The sequence below is a fragment of the Cordyceps militaris genome (assembly GCF_000225605.1).
Source record: "Cordyceps militaris CM01 unplaced genomic scaffold CCM_S00003, whole genome shotgun sequence".
NCBI classification, from domain to species: Eukaryota; Fungi; Ascomycota; class Sordariomycetes; order Hypocreales; family Cordycipitaceae; genus Cordyceps; species Cordyceps militaris.
In genome coordinates, this window is record NW_006271971.1 from 1,439,832 (window position 1) to 1,461,239 (window position 21,408).

A 21,408-nucleotide genomic window follows, 5' to 3' on the forward strand; every position below is an offset into this window, starting at 1 on the left:
CCTCTCCCACACGCTTCGCCAGCTGTTTTCCTTTTTCCCGTGCTTCCCCCGCGTGTCATTCCCCGCCCATGTGGGTAGATGTTGGCCTCTTCTGGCTTTGAACTAGTTACATTCCGGATACCACCTCGAGTCAAAATAGACTTCTGTTCCCGACTAAGCGAGGGGTGGTAAAAGCAACTTGGTGGGCCAACACGTAGCACCTGTCACTTTTTTTGTTCTTTGGGGTTCTGCCAAACGCGGATCCGGGCCGTCGGGTGAGCCCCATGGCTCCGGCCGCCTGATATTCCATCGTGTGACCATTGATTGGCATGGTCTAGAACCAGCTTCTCAGAATGGGTGTCTCATCTGTGGGCTGATACGTGATTGTGAACTCACTCGTTTGCTAAATGCTCTATATTATATAAAAAACTCTCATTTGAAAAGATGGTCAACTTTTGCGCCAGTTCCCAAAACTAACACAGTCGATAGATGGTGATGATAATAGTCAGCCAGCGTCTGGGGAAACTATCAGCGGAAGTAGAAACGAGGAGGAATGGACTTATTCTTGTCGCCATACAGACTCAAGATTGTATTGGCCGTCTAGTCAGTCGTGTGACTTGTACTGCTGACACATTTGCCGCGGGGCCTCTATCGTCACCAGTCGCCGTACAGAAAAGTACCGAAAGTCAGGTATCTATAGCCACAAGAAGGCTACGCCGATTTCGCGGACATCACGCTATTTCATGGTTACTTTCTAGGCTCAAGCATACGAAGAGAATGCCGTCGTCACATTGGCTCGGAGGCACTCGATCCCTTTCACGAATGTCAACCGTGTTGAAGCAGAGAAAGTGATCTTCTATTGAGAACGACCCGGCCTAAATATACACCCCGGTGTAGTTATACATATACCCATGTCCGGGGTTGTCTATTCGCGCAAGGAAAGTCGTCGCAACTCCTCACTCCCGTGCATTTAATTTTTTTCTTCTTCTGAGTGGCTGCGACAGACGCTTAGTTGCCAACAGCTTCGGGGACCTTGTTCTCGTCAAAGCCGTGCTTGGCCTTGAGCTGCTCGACGAGAGCGACGTAGCGCTCCTGGGCGGTCTCGGCCGAGATACCCTCGTCGACGATCTTTTGCCATGCGTTCTTCTTGGCCTTGCCCTGTAATTCGCCGTCGCTGTTAGCGAAAACTACTCTGTGTCAAACCCCATCTATATTGAAGACGAGATCTCGCGCGGCGCTTCTCCAGCCATTGTACATATCGCCTCGTGGATGCCGTCGTGGAGGAGGGTCGCGCGATGGAGGAGGTGAGGGGTAATGGTGACTTGCCTTCATATCGAACATGCCGGGGGCGGGGGCGCTGGAGATGTCTTCGCCGTTGCCGACTTTGTAGAGACCTGGGGGGGAAGCCGAGTTGTCAGCTCTGTTGATTCATGTCTAAAACGGGTTCCCAGCTCGCCGTGTAGCACGATGAGGCGGGGTAGCAGCGCGGGGTCACGAACCGTAGAGCTCGAGGAGCTCATCGTTGCTGGGCTTGGCGAGGAGCTTCTTGGAGTCCTCGGCGGCCTTGGTGAAAGCGGCAGACATGTTGAATGGATTTGTAGGTTGGTGAGGGAGCTTGCGAGAGTAGAAGAGATGGAAATGTTGAAGTTGTTTTGGAGAGGGGAGCTCCTGGAGGGGCTGGGCAGGTGTCAAGAGTCAGAGAAAGGCGGAGGAGGGGAGCATCGCTAGTTTGCGGGGCTGCGGGCAGTGCAGCAGTTGTCTACAGATGTGCCAGAGGCTGTGTTTCGTACGTGGTTTATAATTCTGCCGACTGTGTGCCTTTAAAGCTGACAAACTACATGATGAATTTATTGTGATTTTCATTCATTTATTCCAGAGCCATTTCCGCGTTGTGGCCACGAATCTGACGAGGCCTTCCCGTCTGATGTCATGCTAGTGCGGCACCTAGGCGGCGGTACAACTGTCTTCACATGACCTCACCACGCAGCCTCCAAGCCTCTTTGCCCTTGTCAATGACAGAAGTAGTATCGCACGTACTGGCCTACGTGAAACATGTGCAGCCCTGCATGACGAGGGCCATTTCAGGTCCTGCGCCACACGCAAGCCACGGGCTCAGAGACGAGAAATGGTGACGTGGTGGCCACAATCCAGGCCGCTGTAGAAACAATGTCTTTGGCCGCTTGCGTACGCCTGAAACAGTACGTTTTGTGTTTTGTGTAGGAAAGACCAAAAAAAGAACCGTGTTTCAACGCTTCGATGCACCCGTATAGCCGTCTGATCAGTGATCAAGGACAAGGCCGCATCCGAGTCTCGGCTCGTGCCGCTAGGCTGCCGTTGCGTCACTACCTACCTACATATAGCGTTTCGCTGAGCCATCAACTAATCCATTTCCTCACCACTTCATCATCACATTTGAATTCAAAAGGAACATTTAAACTACAATGACTGGGACTGGCAAGACGGTCGTGGTATTAGGCGGCTCGATCGGCGGCCTCGGTGTCGCTCATCGCCTGCTCAAGAAGACCCTGCCCAAGCACCCAGACCTCAAGGTCATCCTCGTATCCAAAGTCAGTCAGCAAGCCCGCGAGCTCTTCTGCTCTTCTGCCTAGTACCACCGAGGCTAATCATCTCCCAGAACAGCCACTTTTACTGGAACGTGGCCGCCGTGCGCGCCATCATCCCCGACGCCGTCCAAGACGAGGAGCTGCTGCAGCCCATCGGCCCCGGCCTTGCACAGTACAACACGTCTGCACACCCCGCGGCCGCCGAGTTTGTCCTCGGCGCGGCGCAGTCCGTCGACACCACCGCCCGCACCGTGACCATTGAGACGGCCGACGACGCCGATGGCTCTCCCCGCCGCCGCACCGTGCGCTACGACTACCTCGTCCTCGCGACCGGCTCGCGCTCCGTCGCGCCGGGCCTGCCGTGGAAGGCCGACGGGACGTACGCGGACCTGATCGCGGAGCTCCATGGCACGGCCGCGCGCGTGCGGGCCGCCGCGCACATTGTCGTCGCGGGCGGCGGCGCCACCGGCGTCGAGGTCTGCGGCGAGCTGCGCCACGAGTGCCCGGACACGCGCGTCGTGCTCGTAGCCGGTAGTGGAGAGGCGCTACTCGGCGGCGACGCGACGGCGCCGGCGCTGGAGCGCGCGCTCACGGACATGGGCGTCGTCGTGCGCAAGGGCGTGCGCACCGTGGGCACGCGGGACACGGCCGACGGTCGCACCGAGGTGGCGCTCTCCAACGGCGAGACTATTGTCACCGACTTGTACCTCCAGACGGTAGGCATGGCGCCGAATTCAGAATTCATCCCCGATGAGCTCCTGGATGACAAGAAGCTCGTCAAGGCGGACGAGTACATGCGTGTCACGGGCGCGGACAATGTGTGGGCTGTCGGCGACATTGTCGGCAAGCCGAGCGCTGGATATCTCATAACTGAAGCGCAGGTATGTAGACGTCTTCCCTTTTCTTGATGTGAAATGTAGCCCGTCGTGTGCAGTGGCTAACAATATCTTAGGCAAGTTGCGTGGCCACCAACATTGGCAGCGTCCTGTCTGGGAAGGAGCAGCAGCCTCGAGGGTCGACTATGGATATAATCCTCGTCTCTACGGGCCGTTGTGGCGGCGTCGGGCGGTACGGCTGGCTGCCGATACCTTCCTTTGCGGTATGGGTTGCCAAGTCGCGAACACTCGGTGTTGAACGAACCCCCAAGTTTGTTGATGGTTCCATTTGGTAACTCCCGGAGCCCAAATACTATGTGTAGGGATATGAAAGGATATAGTGAGAATAATGAAAGTCTGATAATATGTTATTATAAAGAATATGCACTGTCGCCATAGCTTCCTGGTAGTGCGTCCGCAGTCTACCCCTTCTGGTCATGCTCTTCTATCTGCTCTTTTCCGTCTCAATTTCTTGCCGTAGCTGCTCCAGCGCCTGCTCTCTTGATCTTAGATGCGTCTCCAGACCCTCGACCTGCTCGCGGACCGTCTGCAAATCGTCCGAGAAGCTCTTGAGCCCCAAGCCCTCGGCGCTCTTGCCCGTGCCTTCTTCGAGCTCCCGTAGCTCCCGACGCTTGTAGTCGAGGAGCTGGTCGAGCTCCTTCTTGACGAGCGCGGGCTTACCGTCGCGCGCGCCGCCACGCTTGCGCTCGGCCACCTCCTCAACCTTGCGCATCTTCTCCTCGAGGTCGGCCAGCTTGCGCTTCAGCCGTACCTCCTCCCAGTCCTCCGTCTTCTCCGTCGAGAAGTCGGTGCCAGCCGTCTTGAAGCCGCTGCGGCCGAGGCGCGTCAGGTACTGCTCGCCAAACTTGGTCTTGCGGCCGGTACTCGTCGCATCATCGGCCTTGGTCGCCCAGCGCGAGTTGGCGCCCGTGTTTCGTTGGCTGTCGAGCTGGTAGTCGATTTGGTTGCGCTCAAAGCTGGCGCGCAACGACGCGGGGATGGTGCGCGGGATGCGGAACCCGTCATGGCGGTTGTTGAGAATGTGCAGGAACGCGAGACAGGCATCCTTGTTGATGGTCTCGTTGGCGGAGGGGTTGACCAGGTTCCATGCGGATCGGACATCAGTATCGGGAACGTCGAGGGACTCGTACAAGTCTCCGAGGGCATGAACTAGTGGTGTTAGCTTGAAATGACGCACCAAGTAAGGGTACAGATACTTACAGTCTACTTCACCGCGCATATCACGCGACTCTTGGTAGATTTGTTCATATTTGGACTTGTCTTCAGGCTTCATGTACCAGTCAAAGCCGTCCTTGAGACCAGCCGACTCGTCATCATCGTCCTCGACTTGTTCAAACTGGGGCTGGTTGCCGCTGATGGCGCGTGTCGCTTGGACAAGGTGTGCCTTGGACTCGGGGACCAGCCAGTCAGGCAAAGTCTTGGGCACATCTTGGTACTCCTAAATGGCGGGGGCGACGTCACGTCAGATTGTGTTGGTCTTCGGAGCAGCATCAATTGAGTACTTACGCCGTTCAATACGTCAAAAATGAGGCGCATCGCAACGCAGAACTCTTCAAAGTCCAGGTTGCCATCATTGTCCACGTCGGCCAGGTCCCAAATCCGCTCTAGCTGGTCGTCGCGCAGGCCCGAGTTCTTGAGGACAGGCGCGGCCTGCTCGCCAGTAAGGAACTTGCCGTCGCCTGTGCGGTCGCAAAAGATGTTCCAATACGTCTCAATCTCCTGCGATTCGATTTTAGGCGCCATGATGTGTAGAGGAGAGTGGCCGGAAGCGGGCGCGGGAGTGAAGTATAGTGTCTTCTGGGGGGAGGAGGCGGCGGCGGCCCACGGAGCTCGGTGATCGCGGAGGAGGCTTGGGGAGGGGGGGGGGCGGAATGGTCGTCGAAGGAGGCGGCACCGGGTGGACGTGGGATAAAACCCCAACTTGCTCGAGATAGAAGGCTGGCGGTGTGAAGGAAAGGGTAGAGGCTGGTGATGAGGCGGCAAAGTTCGAAGGGTCGTAGCACGAGGTTGGCGCCAACGTCACTGAACACTGAACAGACCTGGCCAAGCCTCGCTGGGTGTGGAGGCTGCGCAGCTCTCATTGGTACCTAGGTCTAGGTACCAATGTTGCTTTGCTAGGTAAACTTTTAGGCCCCGCTGAGCCACGGACTTCTCCAAACAGCTGGATGGTATTTATTATTTTCTAGACCGTGGAGGGCAGTATTCAAGGGCTTCATTATATGATGATGCAGATGAAGCAGAAATTGTAGGATCCTGATGAATGGCGGTGCAGTGCTCAAGTCTAGCTGTGTGTGGACTTGGAAAGCTGGCCGCCCAAGTTATACCGATAGTATTATTTACTTTGCCTATCTGCTCCCAATCTTGGGCCAAATCTGCGAGAGAAACCGTTGCGTCATTCCAATACGGTAAATTCAAACCTACCCGATACACCACGTATTCTGTACAAGTATTGTTGCCCACTCATTCCACACCTCCCACACCCCGCGCCAGACCGCCTGCCTAGTACTCCAGAATCGCCCACGTCTCGTCGTTTAGTGTAGTATAAATCAGGCCCTGACCAAGGAGCTCGTCCGCCGCCGTCAGCACGTCGCGCGTTGACATGCCCGTTGAGCTGGTGACAATGTTGATGTCAACACCCTCGTTGCTGCCCGGCGCTGCGCTCAAAAAGTTGAACATTTTCTTGGCGCCTGGTGTGCATCGCGCCAGCTTGCTGACGTTTTGGCTGGCGCCTCCGTCGTAGCCCGCGCCGCCGTCCACAAACATCGAGTCCCCGTTGGTAGCACCTCCATTCTGCTGCTGCTGCGCGCCGCCGCCGCCGCCGCCAAGAGGCCCGCGGGTGAAGTGGAGGTGCACGTACGTGGCCTCGAGCATGTGGTAGTTGACCTCGTTAAAGTCGGTGACCGGCCGGATAACGTGCGCGCCGACATGGCGCTTATTGGAAAAGGACTTGAGACGGCCCCAGACGCGGACGTACGAGTCCAGCTCGTACGCTTCCGGGTCCTCGGGCTTGTCGCCGTCGATCCACTTCTTGACCTCGATCTGCCCGGTGCCGTCGTCAATCTTGAGGGTAATGTTGGTGGCCTGCGCGTTGACGCTGCGAATTTGCCCGACGAACGTGACTTGGGGAGCGGAAGCGCCGTCAATCTTGAAGTCGCCTCCAGAGTATCCCTCCTCGGCCTCGATGATTTGTCTCACGGTGACGGGTCGTAGCGAATCGTCTTGGTAAGCCTGATGAGAAGAGGTCAGTACGTGTCTTCGCTCGTTTGGTAGTTGACGTCGCTGTTACGCTGTGGTTCTCTCAAGAATACAGACAGGTTCCAGAACGCACCTTGCCGCCACTCTGGCTGCCTTGTTGGGAGCCATCCGCCATGAAACCGCCCGAGTCGTCGCCGCCTTGGGCTCCATATCCCGTTTTTGTAAATCCTGTATATGCTGCTATAGTGAAGATGCTGTTAATACGGCATAGACAGTCTTGTCCAGGGACAGATTCGGGAAAACGTACACATTATGGGCTTTGTATGGGTTGTGTGGTGGCGAGCATGCAAGAGGGAGACGCGTTGAGGCGCGTTTGGTGGCCAAGTTTAATGGGCATTTTCCTTAGTAGTACCTGGCAGCTCTTACCCACCCTAGGCCAGCATCACGCAGCAAAATGGCACGCGTCGTTTCTCGTTGCCCCGCGGCTGAGTGGGGTAAAGGTCAACCGTGAACAATGGCACTTGGCCAGCTGCCAGTCTCTCACATCGTCCTGGTAGTGTGCGTGGTGTGAATAGTACAAATAATCAAACTTCATTTTTTGCATCTATAAACAAACGTCTATGCTAGAACCTCGACATGATGCGTGGGCATCCTTGTCAAAACATCAAAACTACCAGTTCCCAGCTTGCCCAGCCGGCCCAACACCAGCCGCCCACTCGGCGTCGTCAAATCATCCCAGTCACCATCCAACACTGCATCCTTGAGGAACGCCAACGTTGTCTCGAAACTCATCTTCGTAAACGGACTAACATTGCCCTTCAGACCCATACGGCTAAAGGCTGTGAAGGCTCCGTTCCTCGTCATGTAGTCCGCAATCAGGTTCAAGTGACGGTTGTCCACCGAAATACCGTGACCACCAAAGACGTTACCCAGTTCCCGCACAATGCTTGCCCTGCACGCCTCGACACCGTACATGGATAGAACCGAAGCAATGTCGTTTGTCTTGATCTTGTCGGGGTCGATGTACTCGGCAAATGTCTGCATTGCGTGCAGATTGACGCCTGATGCCTCAATCGCCCCGCTGACAAACGTGCAAGTACCGACGCCACGAATCTCTCGGATCATCGACTTGGAAATGGCGGTCTTGACCAAGTTCAGCATCAAAAGCTTAGGAGAATCGGGTTCCAACTCGATCGTAATATTGCACCATGCTCCGTCCTTCTCATCGCACTCGAAGTCGCTTACTTCTTTGAAACTGGTCTTGATTCCCTCTGCTCGCGCCGTGGTAGCAGCTTGGTTTTCTTCCTCGTCACTCTCGTCCTCACTGTCATCTCCTGTAGGCGCACCGTTTGAAGCGCCATTAATCTGCTCGTCCTCGCTCTCATCCGCCGCGTCCTGGCCCATAGCCTTCTGGATTGCGTTATCCTCATCATCATTGTCACCGTACGACACCTCCTCCCCACGGTTCGCTCGTTGCTTGGCACTAGTAGCATCGCCATCGTCGCCATCATCATCATCATTGTCATCATCATTCCGACTCTCCGCATTTGTTTCCGCTGATGCCACCTCCACAACACCAGATCGCACGCCGATTTCTGGCGTAGCTCCAGTGCTCTGGCCACTGCGCTTTTTGATCTCCTTCTTCATCAAAGCGATGATTTGACGCATCAGCTTCTTCTCAATCGAGTTCATGACATCGGCGACCGTGATGGCATATGTTTGACAGTATTCGTCAGAGGGGAAGAACTTTAGCTTGATTTTGTAGACTTTGGCCTGACTGTAAATTTGGCCACGGCCTACCTGCTCTTCGACAGTGATGCTATCCACAATGTACCCCAGCGGCGTCCGGCTAATCTTCTTTGTGAAGATCTCGGCCTGCTCGGGCGATATGTTGGATTGGGGATAAAGGGTCATGGAAGGCGTAGCAATGATGGCAGAGGCGGTCATGAGAATTTCTCGGAGTCGAGGAATACCCTGTGTCACGTTCGTGGCAGCGTGACCAGCCAAATGGAAAGTGTTCAGCGTCATCTGCGTAGAAGGCTCACCGACGGACTGGCCAGCAACGATGCCAACTGCTTCACCTGGTTCGACAAGAGAGCGCTGGTACTTCAGAGCGAAGAGGGCCTCAGCGTTCTTGCGGCTCAGGGCGACGCTATTTTGCGTCTTCTTTTGGCTGCTCTTATCTCGGATGAGACCGCTCTTGTTCTCCTTGACGTATGTTGACATAGCCTCGTAGAAGAGCTCTGACATGGCGAAGGTGTTGGTAGTGGGGTTATAGAGGCCAATCAGAGGATCCTTGGAGGCCGAACCCTTCGACTTGGCGTGTTTGACAGCCTTCTTCATATATTTCATGAAGTCATCTCGGTTGGCAGTGAGTGTCTCAACTCCTTTGGTGTCATACTTCAACTGCACAACTTGTGAAGCAACATTTTCGAGAATGAAGTCAAAGTTGCTCAGATACTTTTGCTTGGTGACATCCAGGCCATCCTCACCGTATAGGAACTGGATCACGGAGCCATCTGCATCGCGGACGGAGGCATCATACGAGACCACGAGGCCTTCCAGACCTTTGATGACACAGCGCTGCAGGTAACCGGAACGGGATGTTTTGACAGCTGTATCGATAAGACCCTCACGACCAGCCATGTGATGGAAGTAGTACTCATGAGGACGAATACCAGTAAGAAAGCGGCTGCGGATATAGCCAGCGGATCTGATATGTGTCTCGAATGGCTTGAAACATGGTAGAGTCTTTCCACTGACCATTAGCGGCACACGTCTACCTTCTAGAACCTGCTGACCCAAGTTGCAGGAAATAAGGGAGGCGTTGACGCGAGAACCCTTGGCACCAGAGGTAGTCATGGCCTGCATTTGATTCTTTGGAAATGGCTTCTCGAGACCGTTGGGAAGGCAAGCTTTTTGGACTCCGTCTGTGATATGCCTTGTTCCTTGATTCATCAACAGATCGAGGCCTTCTTGCTTCTTGTCTTCACGCAAGACTTCCTCAAGACGTTCCAGCAGCAGGTTGTTGGTGGGGTTCGTGTTGCCAGGTAGGGAAACATACTCGGAGGCAATTTTGAGACCCATCACACCAGCCTGCTCCAGGGCTTCCAAGCGAGCCTTCTCGCCGACTTCTGTAAGTCGCAGATCGTCCATACCACAAGAGAAAGCTTGCATATTTAGCAGTCTTGTCAGCAATCGACCCAAGCAACTTAACAACTTGCTAGCGATGGCCGAGCCGTAAACTTCATGGGCAGCATGAACAAGACCGCCGGAACTTTGTCCGATTTGTGACTTGTCGAGTATACCGGTGATCAGTTCGCCATCCTGCACACGCACAACACCTTCTTCAGAGTTGGGGCCCCATTGCTCTGCTTTCAGCTGGGTGTCCCCATGCATCGTCAAGCCACCGCAAGTAGCAGGTTTGAGGTTCTTTAGTATCGTGGTGATAATCTGCTTTCCTGTCCATCTAGGAACCGGCTTGATAATAGCTGGTGGTACAAGCTGGAGTCGTTCTGAAAGAATGTGTCCACTCTCAGGTCGTAGAGCGCTATAGATGAGAGAATGGTAGTCGCCCTTGGTGAAGAAGGTATCGCGATTGCACAGAACAATCGAAACGGAAAGATGGTCCTGAATGAGACCTCGGAGGGGCTTTCCTTGGGTGCCGGAGAGATATTGGTGATCGGTATCAGCAATCTGAAGAGCCTCTGCGCGCGCAACCTCGTTCTGGGGGAAATGCATGTTCATCTCGTCACCATCGAAATCGGCATTGTAGGTGTTGCAGTTGGCGTAGTGCATTCGAATTGTTTTTTCACCAGGCAAAACCCGAACACGATGTCCCATGATCGACGGCTTATGCAGCGTTGGTTGACGGTTCATGAGAACGACATCACCGTTTGTCATGTGGCGATGTACCTTTTTATTCTTCGTCTTGGGAGTGCTTGCGTTTGTGGGGGCGAGAAGTTGGTTTGCGAGCGAGATGCGATCGTCAACTGACTTGTTGCGAAGATTGACAATTTGGCCGTTCTCGTCTTCGATCGCGATGGCACCTGGCCATTTGCTGACACCGTTGATGACAGCTTGTTGCATGTCTCTAAAGTTGTGACTCGTGACGGGCTCTGGATAAGTCAACTTCTGAGCAAAGACCGGAGGGACACCAATCTCATTCGTGTCAATATTGGGGTCAGGTGAGATGACACTTCGTGCGGCGTAGTTGACTCGCTTTCCCATCATATTCTTTCGGAACAAACCCTCTTTTTTCTCGAGTTTCTGTTTAATACCGTCCTCGTTACGCTTGGCAGCAGCTCCCTGGACGGGGTTCTTGTTTTTATCGACGAGCGCGTTCACGGATTCCTGCAGTTCTACCCATGCAAGATGCAATGCTGTTATGTCCGAACTGCCATTTTTAACATTGTCGTGCAGTTTCGCAATCTTGCCATTGCTGCGCAAAATGTTTTTATAAAGATTGTTTTGCGAGGCTTCCGATATTTGTGAGTCGCCAGTACGGGCCTCGGGGCGAAATCGATTCGGAGGGACAAGAAGGACCGTGACGAAGAACATATGGGGGGTCGTCTTCGCAGTCCTCTTGGTAGCTGGCGTGGCGTTGTAGAGAAGCGACACGAGGTCTTGCTCCTTGTCGAAGAGCTCAACCAAACGAGCGCGGACTTCCATGGGGCTAATATATCGTTGATTCACGGCAGGACGGTTGGCCTTTGGTATCGTCGACTCTTCCTCGTCAGCATCTTGCATAGTGACATCCTCGCCCGACTGAGATTCGTCTTCACTCGAGTCATGGGTGGTTTCATTTTGCTGGTCTTTCTTGGTCATGGTCTTCTGATACACTCGCGACATGGCATCGCCAAATTTGAGATTTCGCTGCGCCATCTTGGCCGTGTCTTTATCAGAAAGCGCCTTTTCAAAGATTTTCACAAAAGAGTCCTTGCGGTAGGTTGGAGAGATGCCGTTGCAGCTGACACATTCGCGCCTTTTTGTCAGCTCGGCAAGGAATTCCTTGATGACTTCGCGACGCATTTGCCCGGTTCCTTCGTGCTTGCCCTTCTTAATGTCACGTCTCGTTTTCCGCCCCCGTTGAAGGCAAAGCTGGACGTACTTTTCCCTTTTCCGTGTGACATTGTCGATGGAGCTGGTGTCGTCTTCGGCTTCACTACCGTCAAGTTCGAGGGATACGGAGGCTTCAAGAGCACCGGAGAAGTCGGTTTCGCCGATTGCACCAACGATATGCGCTTCGTGGACTAGGCCGTGTTGCAAAAGTCGGAGCTTGCACATGTACTTATGCAGGTCCTTGGCAGACAGACGAAAGCCCTTGCAATATAAACAAGTAGCTCGAAGAAGGTGATAGGCTTGGTCGAGAAAGATGGGGTGATAGACTGGAACTGGCAGTTTGATGTGGCCCGGGTGGCCGGGGCAGTATAAGTGGTTCAGGTTACAAGTTGTACATCTGTTGAGAAGACAATAGTTAGCCAGGTGGGAATTCCAGTATCCCGAGAATTTTCCTACGGTGAGTCGCCCCATGAGCCCAGAGCAGGGTCGTAAAGCCCGCCCGGGACAGGATTGAGCATGCTATCAAAGGTGCTTTCATTCTCGATGCGTTTGACGGAGACAGCTTCAATTTCGGCAGGAGAAAGGAAAGTAAATTCGACCGACTCGACCTCGGAGGATATGGGTTGGGAGATGTTCATGACTGGCAAGTGATTGAGCCGCAATCGCTTGCGGCGCGGATTATATCATGAGCTTGCCTTGTTCTGCACGACGGAAAAAAATGCGGCGAGCAGAGGCTGGCTGCAACACTATCGCGCTTACAAAAACTTTTGGGCGGTCGTGGCAGGCAGAATGTGTTCTGCGGGTCCGCACCAGTTCACGAAGCTCTCAGCTACCTCTTAGTGAGGTGATGGTGACAGCAAAGGCAAGAACCTATTCTTTCACTGGGTACCTAGGTACCTAAGTACCTACCAACGCGCGCGGGTTAACAGCTTGATACCGCGTCGCTACAGGGGAAAGTTATAAAGTAAACGGGGGACGAAGTGCCGTGTCTAGAAACAGAAACAGTCACTGCGGCCCGCCGTTGGTAGGTAATGTGAGAGAGGTATGAGAGTTAGAGAGGTATGACTAATACCATCAATTTCAGTGCTGGTAGGTTAGGTAGTTACTGCTTGCTACCTTCTCAACACCATCTATCATCTATCTAAGATGCGCAGATGCGCTCCTGATATTGCATGGCGTAACATGGTCCATTCGAGTGCACCACCTCGGTGCGAGATAACTCCGCCGTTATTCGGCTTTTGGATGGGTGCCCGCTAAACTTGGCTGTGACGATCTCGGTGAACGCTGCTGCGATTAGATGGCCGTGCAACCGTGGTACAGATCATTGAATCGTTGATCGAGGAGGCTTTGTCAAGAAGGCGTGCTATTATAGTAGCAGAATGTATCATTTGGGGGCACCATTCGAAATCTGACCAGGAGGTAAAGTAGACACCAGCATTGACGTGGCTGCTGGTCTCTAACTATTTCGGGAGGACGGCAGGATGCCAGATGCCATACCTAGGATGTAGGTACCCCGCTTCTCGGATTGAACGAGATGGCGCTCTGGGGCCGGGAGGCAATGAGTCAACACTGGCTCCGGGTTTTTATTTGGATCCCGGGACACTTTCGGGTTTGTTTCCAAGCGACCAAGCACATGTCGATAACGAATAGTGAGTGGCACGTGACTCGGTTATACTAGAACTGCAACGCCACAGTACGTGCGGCGACGATACGCCCACTGTAAATACTACCTGATAGCTCCATGTAGACGGGTTTGGCGGGCCGGCATCAAATACTCTCCGGATCACTGACGTAGGTAGGCACTGGGTAAGTAAGTCACATCCTCGGATACACTGACTGGATCCATCATGGTTTCTAAAAAAAGAAGAAAAAGTACCAAAAGCAACTGCGCCGCAATGGCAAGCAGCGGGATGACTATTTGCCTACGTCGCCATAGTTGCCTCTTCGGCCTGGAACTGGTAGCCTCGGTAGATGCGCTATTCTCCACCCCCGGAAGCTTCACCAGACCAGACCGCTAACAATAACGCAAGCCACGCCACTAGCCACTAGCCTGGGACGACCAGGCCGCCGAAGCGGTAACTGCCCACTGTAACTTATAACCCCAGTACCTCCAGACCAGACCGGCCGCCCTCTCGGTTGTCCCCAGATTGCTCTTGTTTCTGACATCAACCTCTCGACTTTCCTCGACGACAAAGCACATCCTCTTCATCTCAGAGTCCTATCCTTCTTGCATAGCCAAATTCCATCTCTCCCTATTCTACGGCGTTGCAGAGACCCCGCTACTTCATCTCGATTGCCGTCGACGCTGCCTGTCTCGACCGAACACTTCTCAGATCCCCGCCATGGGCAAGGCGCAAAAGATGAACCTACCTTTGATACCGCTTCCTCGGGATGCCATCCTGCTGCCAGGTCTGGTCCAGAGAATCTCCGTCACGTCCAGCCGCCATGATATCGCCGCCCTGCTCGCGCATGTCTACGAACGCGCTGCGTCTAAAGGCCCCGACGGTCGCATCGACAGCATCCCCATCGCGTGCGTTCCTGTCAGCTCACCCTTTGTCGGCCCCAACGGCCAGCTTCTCATCAGCAATGGAGAGGAAGTAGACAGGTCTGCAATCGGCGAGATCAACCCGGGCTCGGCAAAAAAGAGTGACCTGTACCACTTTGGCGTTGCCGCCAAGATCATCGGCATTGATGGCCGAGGTGCCGGCGAATTCGCCTTGCGCGTCGAAGGGACCTCACGCATTCGAATCGATGCGATTACGCGGGAGCGCCCATATTTTGAGGGCCAAGTAACATACTTCAACGACGACAGTGAGTACTCCGTCCGCTATTGTCGCGCGTAGCCACGCTAACCCCTGCCTCCCCTGCAGCCGATATCGCCGACAAGCAGCTTCAAGACCTCTTTGCCCTACTCAAGGCGCAGTCCCGCGAACTAATAACGATTTTGCGAATTTCTTCCATGCTGCCACGCACCAAGGCTGGCCCCAGTCTATCCCCTACCGTCACTAAACGTCTCGAGCTGCTCATCATGCGAAGAGAGATTAAAGAAGCTGGTTTGCTGGCTGACTTCATGGCCAATCTCGTCGAGGCTAGCCATGAGGAGAAACTCGGTGTCTTGGCTGCGCTCGATGTCAAGGTCAGGATCACAAAGGTTATTGAACTTCTCGAACGACAGGTTGGAGGCATCAAGAACAACTTCAAGATTACAACATTCACCTCTGTGCCCGTTCAGATCCTCGACCGGTTAGGTGAACATCCAGTCCGAAGGCCCAACTCTCCCCAGCACCTCCCGGGCATGTCATTCATGCCACCCCCGGGTGGCAACATTCAGGGTGGTAATGACAACGAGGACCAGGAAGCCAGCGAGATCGATGAACTCAAGAAGAAGCTTCAAAATGCACAGCTTCCACCGGACGTTGCCAAAGCAGTGGATAGAGAGCTTCGTCGTCTGCAGAAGATGATGCCGATGAACCAAGAATACCAGGTCACTCGTAACTGGCTGGAGACTCTGTCGGAGGTTCCCTGGGCTGTCATTACCGACGATAGACTTGGTCCCGAGACATTAACACGGGCGCGAAAGCAATTGGACGACGATCACTATGGACTTGAAAAGGTCAAGAAGCGGCTCATCGAGTATCTCGCTGTACTTCGTCTCAAGCAATCCATCAACGATGAAGTGGAACAGAAGATCCGCTCTGAACAAGCGCTAGTTCATCAACCTGACTCGAATACTGAGCAAGATCACGATCATTCCGATGCTGAGGCTGCCCAAATCCAGGTCCTCAAGTCGCAGAAGATGACGGACAAGTCCCCCATCATGCTCCTGATTGGACCTCCCGGTGTCGGCAAGACCAGCCTTGCCAAATCAGTTGCTACAGCCCTCGGTCGCAAGTTCCATCGTATCTCCCTCGGTGGAGTACGCGACGAAGCGGAGATTCGTGGCCACAGACGTACCTATGTCGCCGCTATGCCTGGCCTCATCGTCCAAGGTCTGCGCAAGGTTGGGGTTGCGAATCCGGTGTTCCTTCTCGACGAAATTGATAAGATTGGCATGGCTAGTGTCCATGGTGATCCTTCGGCTGCTATGCTCGAGGTTCTCGATCCTGAGCAGAATCATACTTTCCAGGATCACTATATTGGAATGCCTATCGATCTCTCCAAGATCCTCTTTATCGCGACCGCGAACAATTTAGATACCATCCCCGCACCTCTCCTCGATCGCATGGAGATGATTTATCTGCCAGGCTACACAATTCTGGAGAAACGGCACATTGCGATGCAGCATCTTGTTCCCAAGCAGATTCGGGCCAATGGCCTCGCGGAGGATCAAATCATCTTCAACGAGGATGTTGTGTCCAAGGTCATTGAGTCATACACGCGCGAAGCTGGTGTCCGGAACTTGGAGCGCGAACTGGGGTCAGTTTGTCGGTCCAAGGCTGTGCAGTACGCCGAGGCTAAAGACGGTGGTCGCCTCGACCACTACAAGCGCGAGCTCTCAGTGGAGGACCTGGAAGACATTTTGGGTATCGAGAAGTATGAGGAAGAGATCGCAGAGAAAACGAGCAGGCCCGGTATTGTTACCGGGTTGGTTGCGTATAGCACTGGAGGCAATGGAAGCATCTTGTTCATCGAGATTGCTGACATGCCTGGAAGAGGAACCGTTCAACTCACTGGCAAGCTTGGCACAGTTCTAAAGGAGAGTGTCGAGGTGGCACTCACCTGGGTCAAGGCCCATGCATTCGAGCTCGGTCTGACTAACGAACCCTCTGCTGATGTGATGAAAAATCGCAGTATTCATGTCCACTGTCCCGCCGGTGCCATTCCGAAAGACGGGCCCAGCAGTGGCATCGGACAGGCTATTGCTCTCATTTCTTTGTTTTCTGGCAAGCCAGTACCTCCTACGATGGCCATGACGGTAAGAAACCACTCTGGGGCTTTTGTCGTTGAAGAAATTGTACTAATACATAAATAATCAACAGGGCGAAATTTCATTGCGCGGCCGCGTGACTGCTGTAGGTGGTATCAAGGAGAAGCTCATCGGCGCTCTCCGAGCCGGTGTGAAGACGGTCATTCTCCCTGCGCAAAATAAAAAGGAAGCAAAAGATCTTCCGCAGGAAGTCAAGGATGGTCTGGAGATTATCCATGTGAGGTACGTCAAGCCATGCAGATCATGTGCCGCTCTCCTCATGGGCTGGCCCATGGTTGTCATTTCCACGTCTTCCGATAGAGTGTATACTAATACATGATGTCTGTAGTCACGTTTGGGAAGCAATTCGAGTGGTGTGGCCATACTCGCATTGGGCTGGAGATAGCCACTTTGCTGGTATTGAAAGCCGCCTGTGAGCATGCAGCTGGCTGCCTCCCGAGCGAACATGGGAGGAGCGACGCACTGGCTTTTGTAATTCGGGTTTAAGGCCAGGCCGGCGAGGTGCTTGTATGATGGATGCATTTTGTTCTATCTGGTTTATGCTTTATGCCGCAAGGGTGAAGTTTTGTCATAGCGATCGGATGATTTTGTTTCCTTGGATTTCCGAACATGGGCTTCTGTTCTACTCTATTATGAATTCAACTTGGATATATCCATGCATGTGGTACTTGTATTGTCGGGGCATGGAACGCATACGATATTGCCATGGTTGCTATCTTGGTCGTTGTCGGTTAAGCATGGTCCCTGAATTGGCGGCATTGCAACATGTCAAACAGTTGGCAGCCTCTCCATGGCTCAACCCCCCGACTGGCGCACGCAGGGTAGTATTATATGTGGCTCTTGAGAGAAGCATCAGAAGGGTATTTTCGGAAGCTTCCGCGAATTGGCTGCAATAGTTCCGGAGTACGGGCCCCATGTGACCCAAGGCAGTTATTGCCCCCGCCGACGCTCCTGGTCAATAAGGACCAAATAAGGCTCCAGGGGCACCATGCTAGAATGAAACTGCAGTTGAGCAAACGGATCTTGCCGAAACGGCCTCTAACTAGTCAAGAGAAAACAAGATGTGGGTGACTCGCGGCATGGGGCTCAACGGCTGCAGGTGTAGGGGGCAAGGGTATGAGTCGTACCAGTACGAAGTATGTATGTATGTATGTGTGTATGTATGTATGTATACACTGCATGTACATACATGCCAAAGCCAACTAGTTAGTTTTGTATTCACTTGATGTGGACTCTGATGGACTGTATAACTGTTTTCAACCCCCTGGCCAAGAACCCTGTGAAGGGCAACATATCGGAGTGAATAGGCTAGACAAGGCCGCATGAGAATACTGTGAAACCTCATGCCGTAGAAACGCAACTTTTGTTGGCGGCACTGGGGTGGAGATGGGGCGAATCATGTCCATGGCAATATCGACTGGGACATCTGATATGACCGGGCTGGTTTGTGGTGCCGCATCCCAGAGAGTCAGAGGGAGCAAACATTTATTATACCTCTCAGCTGCATCAACCCACTATTGGCAGGTACGATACATGGCCGCTTTGCAATTTTTGCATCCCTAGTTATCTTATGTATCCGTAGGGAGGTATGTACATTCCATAGTCAGTGCCTGGCCGCATATTAGAAGCACACCATGCAAATGATGAGCCTGCACTGCCTCGCTACTCTCTTCGGCAAATAATTTGTGAGGTACTACGCTCGCGTGGCCCCTGTGACACAGATACGAGACTCGCTGGACACACAGGTGGTGGTCGGCGCGCGGAGTCGCATGACAGCCACCTGTCACGGACGTGAGAGGAAGGGCATGGAGGTTTGATGCAAATTAATTAAAATAGCAGCACATCGGAGAAGCTGAAGCACGTCGTACCAGCACTAAGAGTACAGCCTACAGTGATACGGATAAAAAAACTTCGCTTCGCTGGTGGCGTGGCGCGGGAGCATGAACCGCTCAGCCCGATCCATCCTCGTGCTTCCCAGCTTCCAAGAGCACCCCGGTTGAAGGCCACACATCTGGCCCCCTGCCCGGCTGTAGTATGTACGGAGTAGGCCCTCTTTATTCACTTGTGGCTGGCCCCCGGTCCGCGCAAAGGATTTGCTCCGGAAAACAACCGTCGTCGAGCCAAGGATGACTGACAAGAAAGCAAGGCACTGTGCGGAGTACGAGTATGTAGTAGCGCCAACGGTCGGAGGCCCGGGGCTGAGGAGCCGGAGGCACAGGGGCTGAGCTGAACCCTGTGGCGTTTACAATACTCTGTAATTTGTAGCAAAAGCGAATACTTCTGAGCAATGTTTGCGGCTCGTTCGGAGAGGTGTACAGAGTACGGATTCCTGCGTAGACAGACGATAGGTAATACTGGGTGCCCCGTTGGACTTCTTTTTGCTGAGACATTGGTCCGAAAACCGCGCCCTCTGCCGGTACATGGCAGTTGACGAGACGCAGGGGAGTGCAGCGACGCCCGAGAAGGGTGCTGTGCTATAAGAATGGTGCATCAGCCTGGTATGGGAATACATACTCTTACGGAGTACATGTTACCTGTACCGGTACGAACGTCCGTAGACAGAGTCCTCTGAGACGGCATGCATAGTCATGTACAAAGTAGTCATGTCCAGCGCACAGAGTACGTGCGCGGTGTGCTGTACCAGTAGGAATTACACATAGCGTCATGAAACGGGGTGTGGCAAGGGTCGGTCTAGAGTCTGTACGTGTTCATGAGCAGGAAAAAATACTGCCGAGACAAGGTATTTTCTGTCCTGGTATTGCCGTTCGGCAATAGTAGGGCAAGTCCATGAGGACCGGGGGGTAGTGCGACCGGCCCCTGCAATCATGGGGAGGATGTGACGGCGAGGAAACCTGAACGGCCATCGCAGTGAGCTCGGAGCGCTTCCCGCCTAAAGTGACATTTTCGGCTAAGGCGATCTATAACATGGGAGACCCATGCAAGAGAGATTTGACCGTTTCCTATCCGTACGGAGTATTGCAACTGCCAGTATGGAGTACATACATACATAGTTATGGAGAGTGGCCACGCAGTATCGCGAGTAAATTTACTGATCTCGGTGATAACTATGTGTAAAGAATGGGGAATAACCTTCATGTGGCAAGGCAGATAGCCCGGTAGTAACTAACTATAGTACATGCTGGGTAGGTGACTCTCACCCTTGTTGCACGAAGCGAGGGCATACCAAACAGGAAGAATGTTGCGAAGCGAGCCATTCGCTGCTTGCTGTCAGCGACGGTGATTGAGCCCATTCAGTACCGAGTGATACATATGCACCCAAGTGAAGTCTCTATGTGAAACTCAAATATCGATGCCCAAAGCGACATCACGTAACTATGAGGGCACGTACGAGTGTCGAGTGTCGAGCGGTTTGCTAGGCTTCTCGGATTAGAGGACCGAGTTGCTGACGTCGACGTCGGAAATTTTGCGTCGCGGGAATAGATTGACTAGGCCAAAACCTTGGAAAGAGGTGCCTGTCCTTATCATGGTTGACATTTTGCATGACAACGGTTGGGCAGCCAGCAGACAAGACAAGGCCGCCCGGGGTGGGTGTGTGTGTGGTCCTCATTCTCGTACGATGGCTGATGCTTTTGCGCCCCCAGGCCGAGGGAAGAAAAAAAGGAAAAAAAAAAAGGACGAAGAAGGCGTCGGCAAAGCCCAAGGGTCTGTCCGTCTAGACAGTCTGTCCACGGTAAAAGCCCGCTTTTTAGCAATTTCCCCATGCATGTCAATGCCGCTGCAGGAAAAGTGAAGAGGGCCCAAGACTGACTGAGATTGGCTTTATCCCAAGTCACACAAATCTTCCTGGGGGCAACTAGCAAATCCTTGCATGAAACGGTCAAGCATGGAAACGAAGTCACAGTATTCACTAGAAGGGGGGGGGGGGGTTGTTGGGTCGTGAAATCTGCAGGATGTGAAGACAACGGTGCAAAAGGTAACTAGCTTTTTCTTGGCAGGCAGTTTTGGCCCGCTGACCCCGCCATTAAATCATGCCAGAGCGTGTGGTAGTTACCGGGGTGGTTGTATCTAGTTAACTATGTATGTACCTGATTTCATTCCGAGTTGGAAGAAACAACAACCAAGACAAGTTGACAAGATGCTGACTCAAGAAACGAGCTATCGAAATGCCACTTGGCTCTTGTCCGACTGAGCAGAGCTTGAATGATGCTATCCATACTTGGCCGTCATGCTTGGGCTGTTCCCCCTGGCAATACCAGTCATCAACTCAGTATTCGTAAGAAACTCTGCCCGTTTTCTGTTTTGCCATCGTAGCGACCTGTATCCGTAACTAGTTGTAACAGTTTCACCAACCAATTACAGTCACAATGCGCCCAACACTAGTTAGACTCAGCCAACTATTAACTAGTGCTGCCAGCTGATGAACTCTTGACGAGAAAATCGACGTCTGGCGTACAACAGTAACACCCACCCGACTTTGATGAATGGTCAGACAATGAGAATTTTTGGGGGAAAAAAGGAAGAAATAAAAAAGAAATAAACACCTCATCGCCAGAGTGCAGCCTGTCAATGCGTCGCGCCGACTGGGATGCCACCTGATGGTACGACGCAGGCTACCCGTCATCTTCAGTTGTGAAACAAGGGATCGGCGGACACGTCGAGGAAGCCTGCATACCCGAAAGGAGAAATAGAAAAAGCAGCGCGCTTCCTTGCATCTCGCCTCGCCCGGTCACTATCACAGTGGCCTATGCGGGACACAGCAGTCGAGTACGCCTTGTCCAGCGCCGTGCATCATCAAAAGCAGCAATGCACAAGACTCGCTTTGCCG

General features: G+C 53.3%; 5 protein-coding genes across 5 annotated transcripts; 2 read left to right on the top strand and 3 right to left on the bottom strand.

The window, feature by feature from the left end:
• Nucleotides 1–987: 987 nt before the first annotated feature.
• Nucleotides 988–1,563, bottom strand: CCM_04073 (Acyl-CoA-binding protein, ACBP; the record flags this gene model as incomplete). The annotated part of the gene is made up of 3 exons (XM_006669221.1): nt 988–1,137; nt 1,183–1,373; nt 1,479–1,563. The coding sequence occupies 3 exons, from the start codon at nt 1,561–1,563 to the stop codon at nt 988–990; spliced, it is 426 nt and encodes a 141-aa protein (XP_006669284.1).
• An 857-nt stretch (nt 1,564–2,420) lies between these two features.
• CCM_04074 (apoptosis-inducing factor, putative) lies at nt 2,421–3,714 on the top strand (the record flags this gene model as incomplete). The annotated part of the gene is made up of 3 exons (XM_006669222.1): nt 2,421–2,546; nt 2,615–3,424; nt 3,496–3,714. 3 exons carry the CDS (start codon nt 2,421–2,423, stop codon nt 3,712–3,714), a joined length of 1,155 nt encoding a protein of 384 aa, XP_006669285.1.
• A 149-nt stretch (nt 3,715–3,863) lies between these two features.
• On the bottom strand, nt 3,864–5,182 carry CCM_04075 (Eps15-like protein pan1p; the record flags this gene model as incomplete). Its single annotated transcript, XM_006669223.1, has 3 exons — nt 3,864–4,588; nt 4,640–4,877; nt 4,946–5,182. 3 exons carry the CDS (start codon nt 5,180–5,182, stop codon nt 3,864–3,866), a joined length of 1,200 nt encoding a protein of 399 aa, XP_006669286.1.
• Nucleotides 5,183–5,938: 756 nt separating this feature from the next.
• On the bottom strand, nt 5,939–12,333 carry CCM_04076 (DNA-directed RNA polymerase I subunit RPA1; the record flags this gene model as incomplete). Its single annotated transcript, XM_006669224.1, has 4 exons — nt 5,939–6,667; nt 6,768–6,862; nt 7,309–12,092; nt 12,152–12,333. The coding sequence occupies 4 exons, from the start codon at nt 12,331–12,333 to the stop codon at nt 5,939–5,941; spliced, it is 5,790 nt and encodes a 1,929-aa protein (XP_006669287.1).
• A 1,704-nt stretch (nt 12,334–14,037) lies between these two features.
• On the top strand, nt 14,038–19,516 carry CCM_04077 (LON domain serine protease, putative; the record flags this gene model as incomplete). Its single annotated transcript, XM_006669225.1, has 4 exons — nt 14,038–14,506; nt 14,566–16,610; nt 16,675–16,844; nt 19,492–19,516. 4 exons carry the CDS (start codon nt 14,038–14,040, stop codon nt 19,514–19,516), a joined length of 2,709 nt encoding a protein of 902 aa, XP_006669288.1.
• Between the last annotated feature and the right edge of the window lie 1,892 nt (nt 19,517–21,408).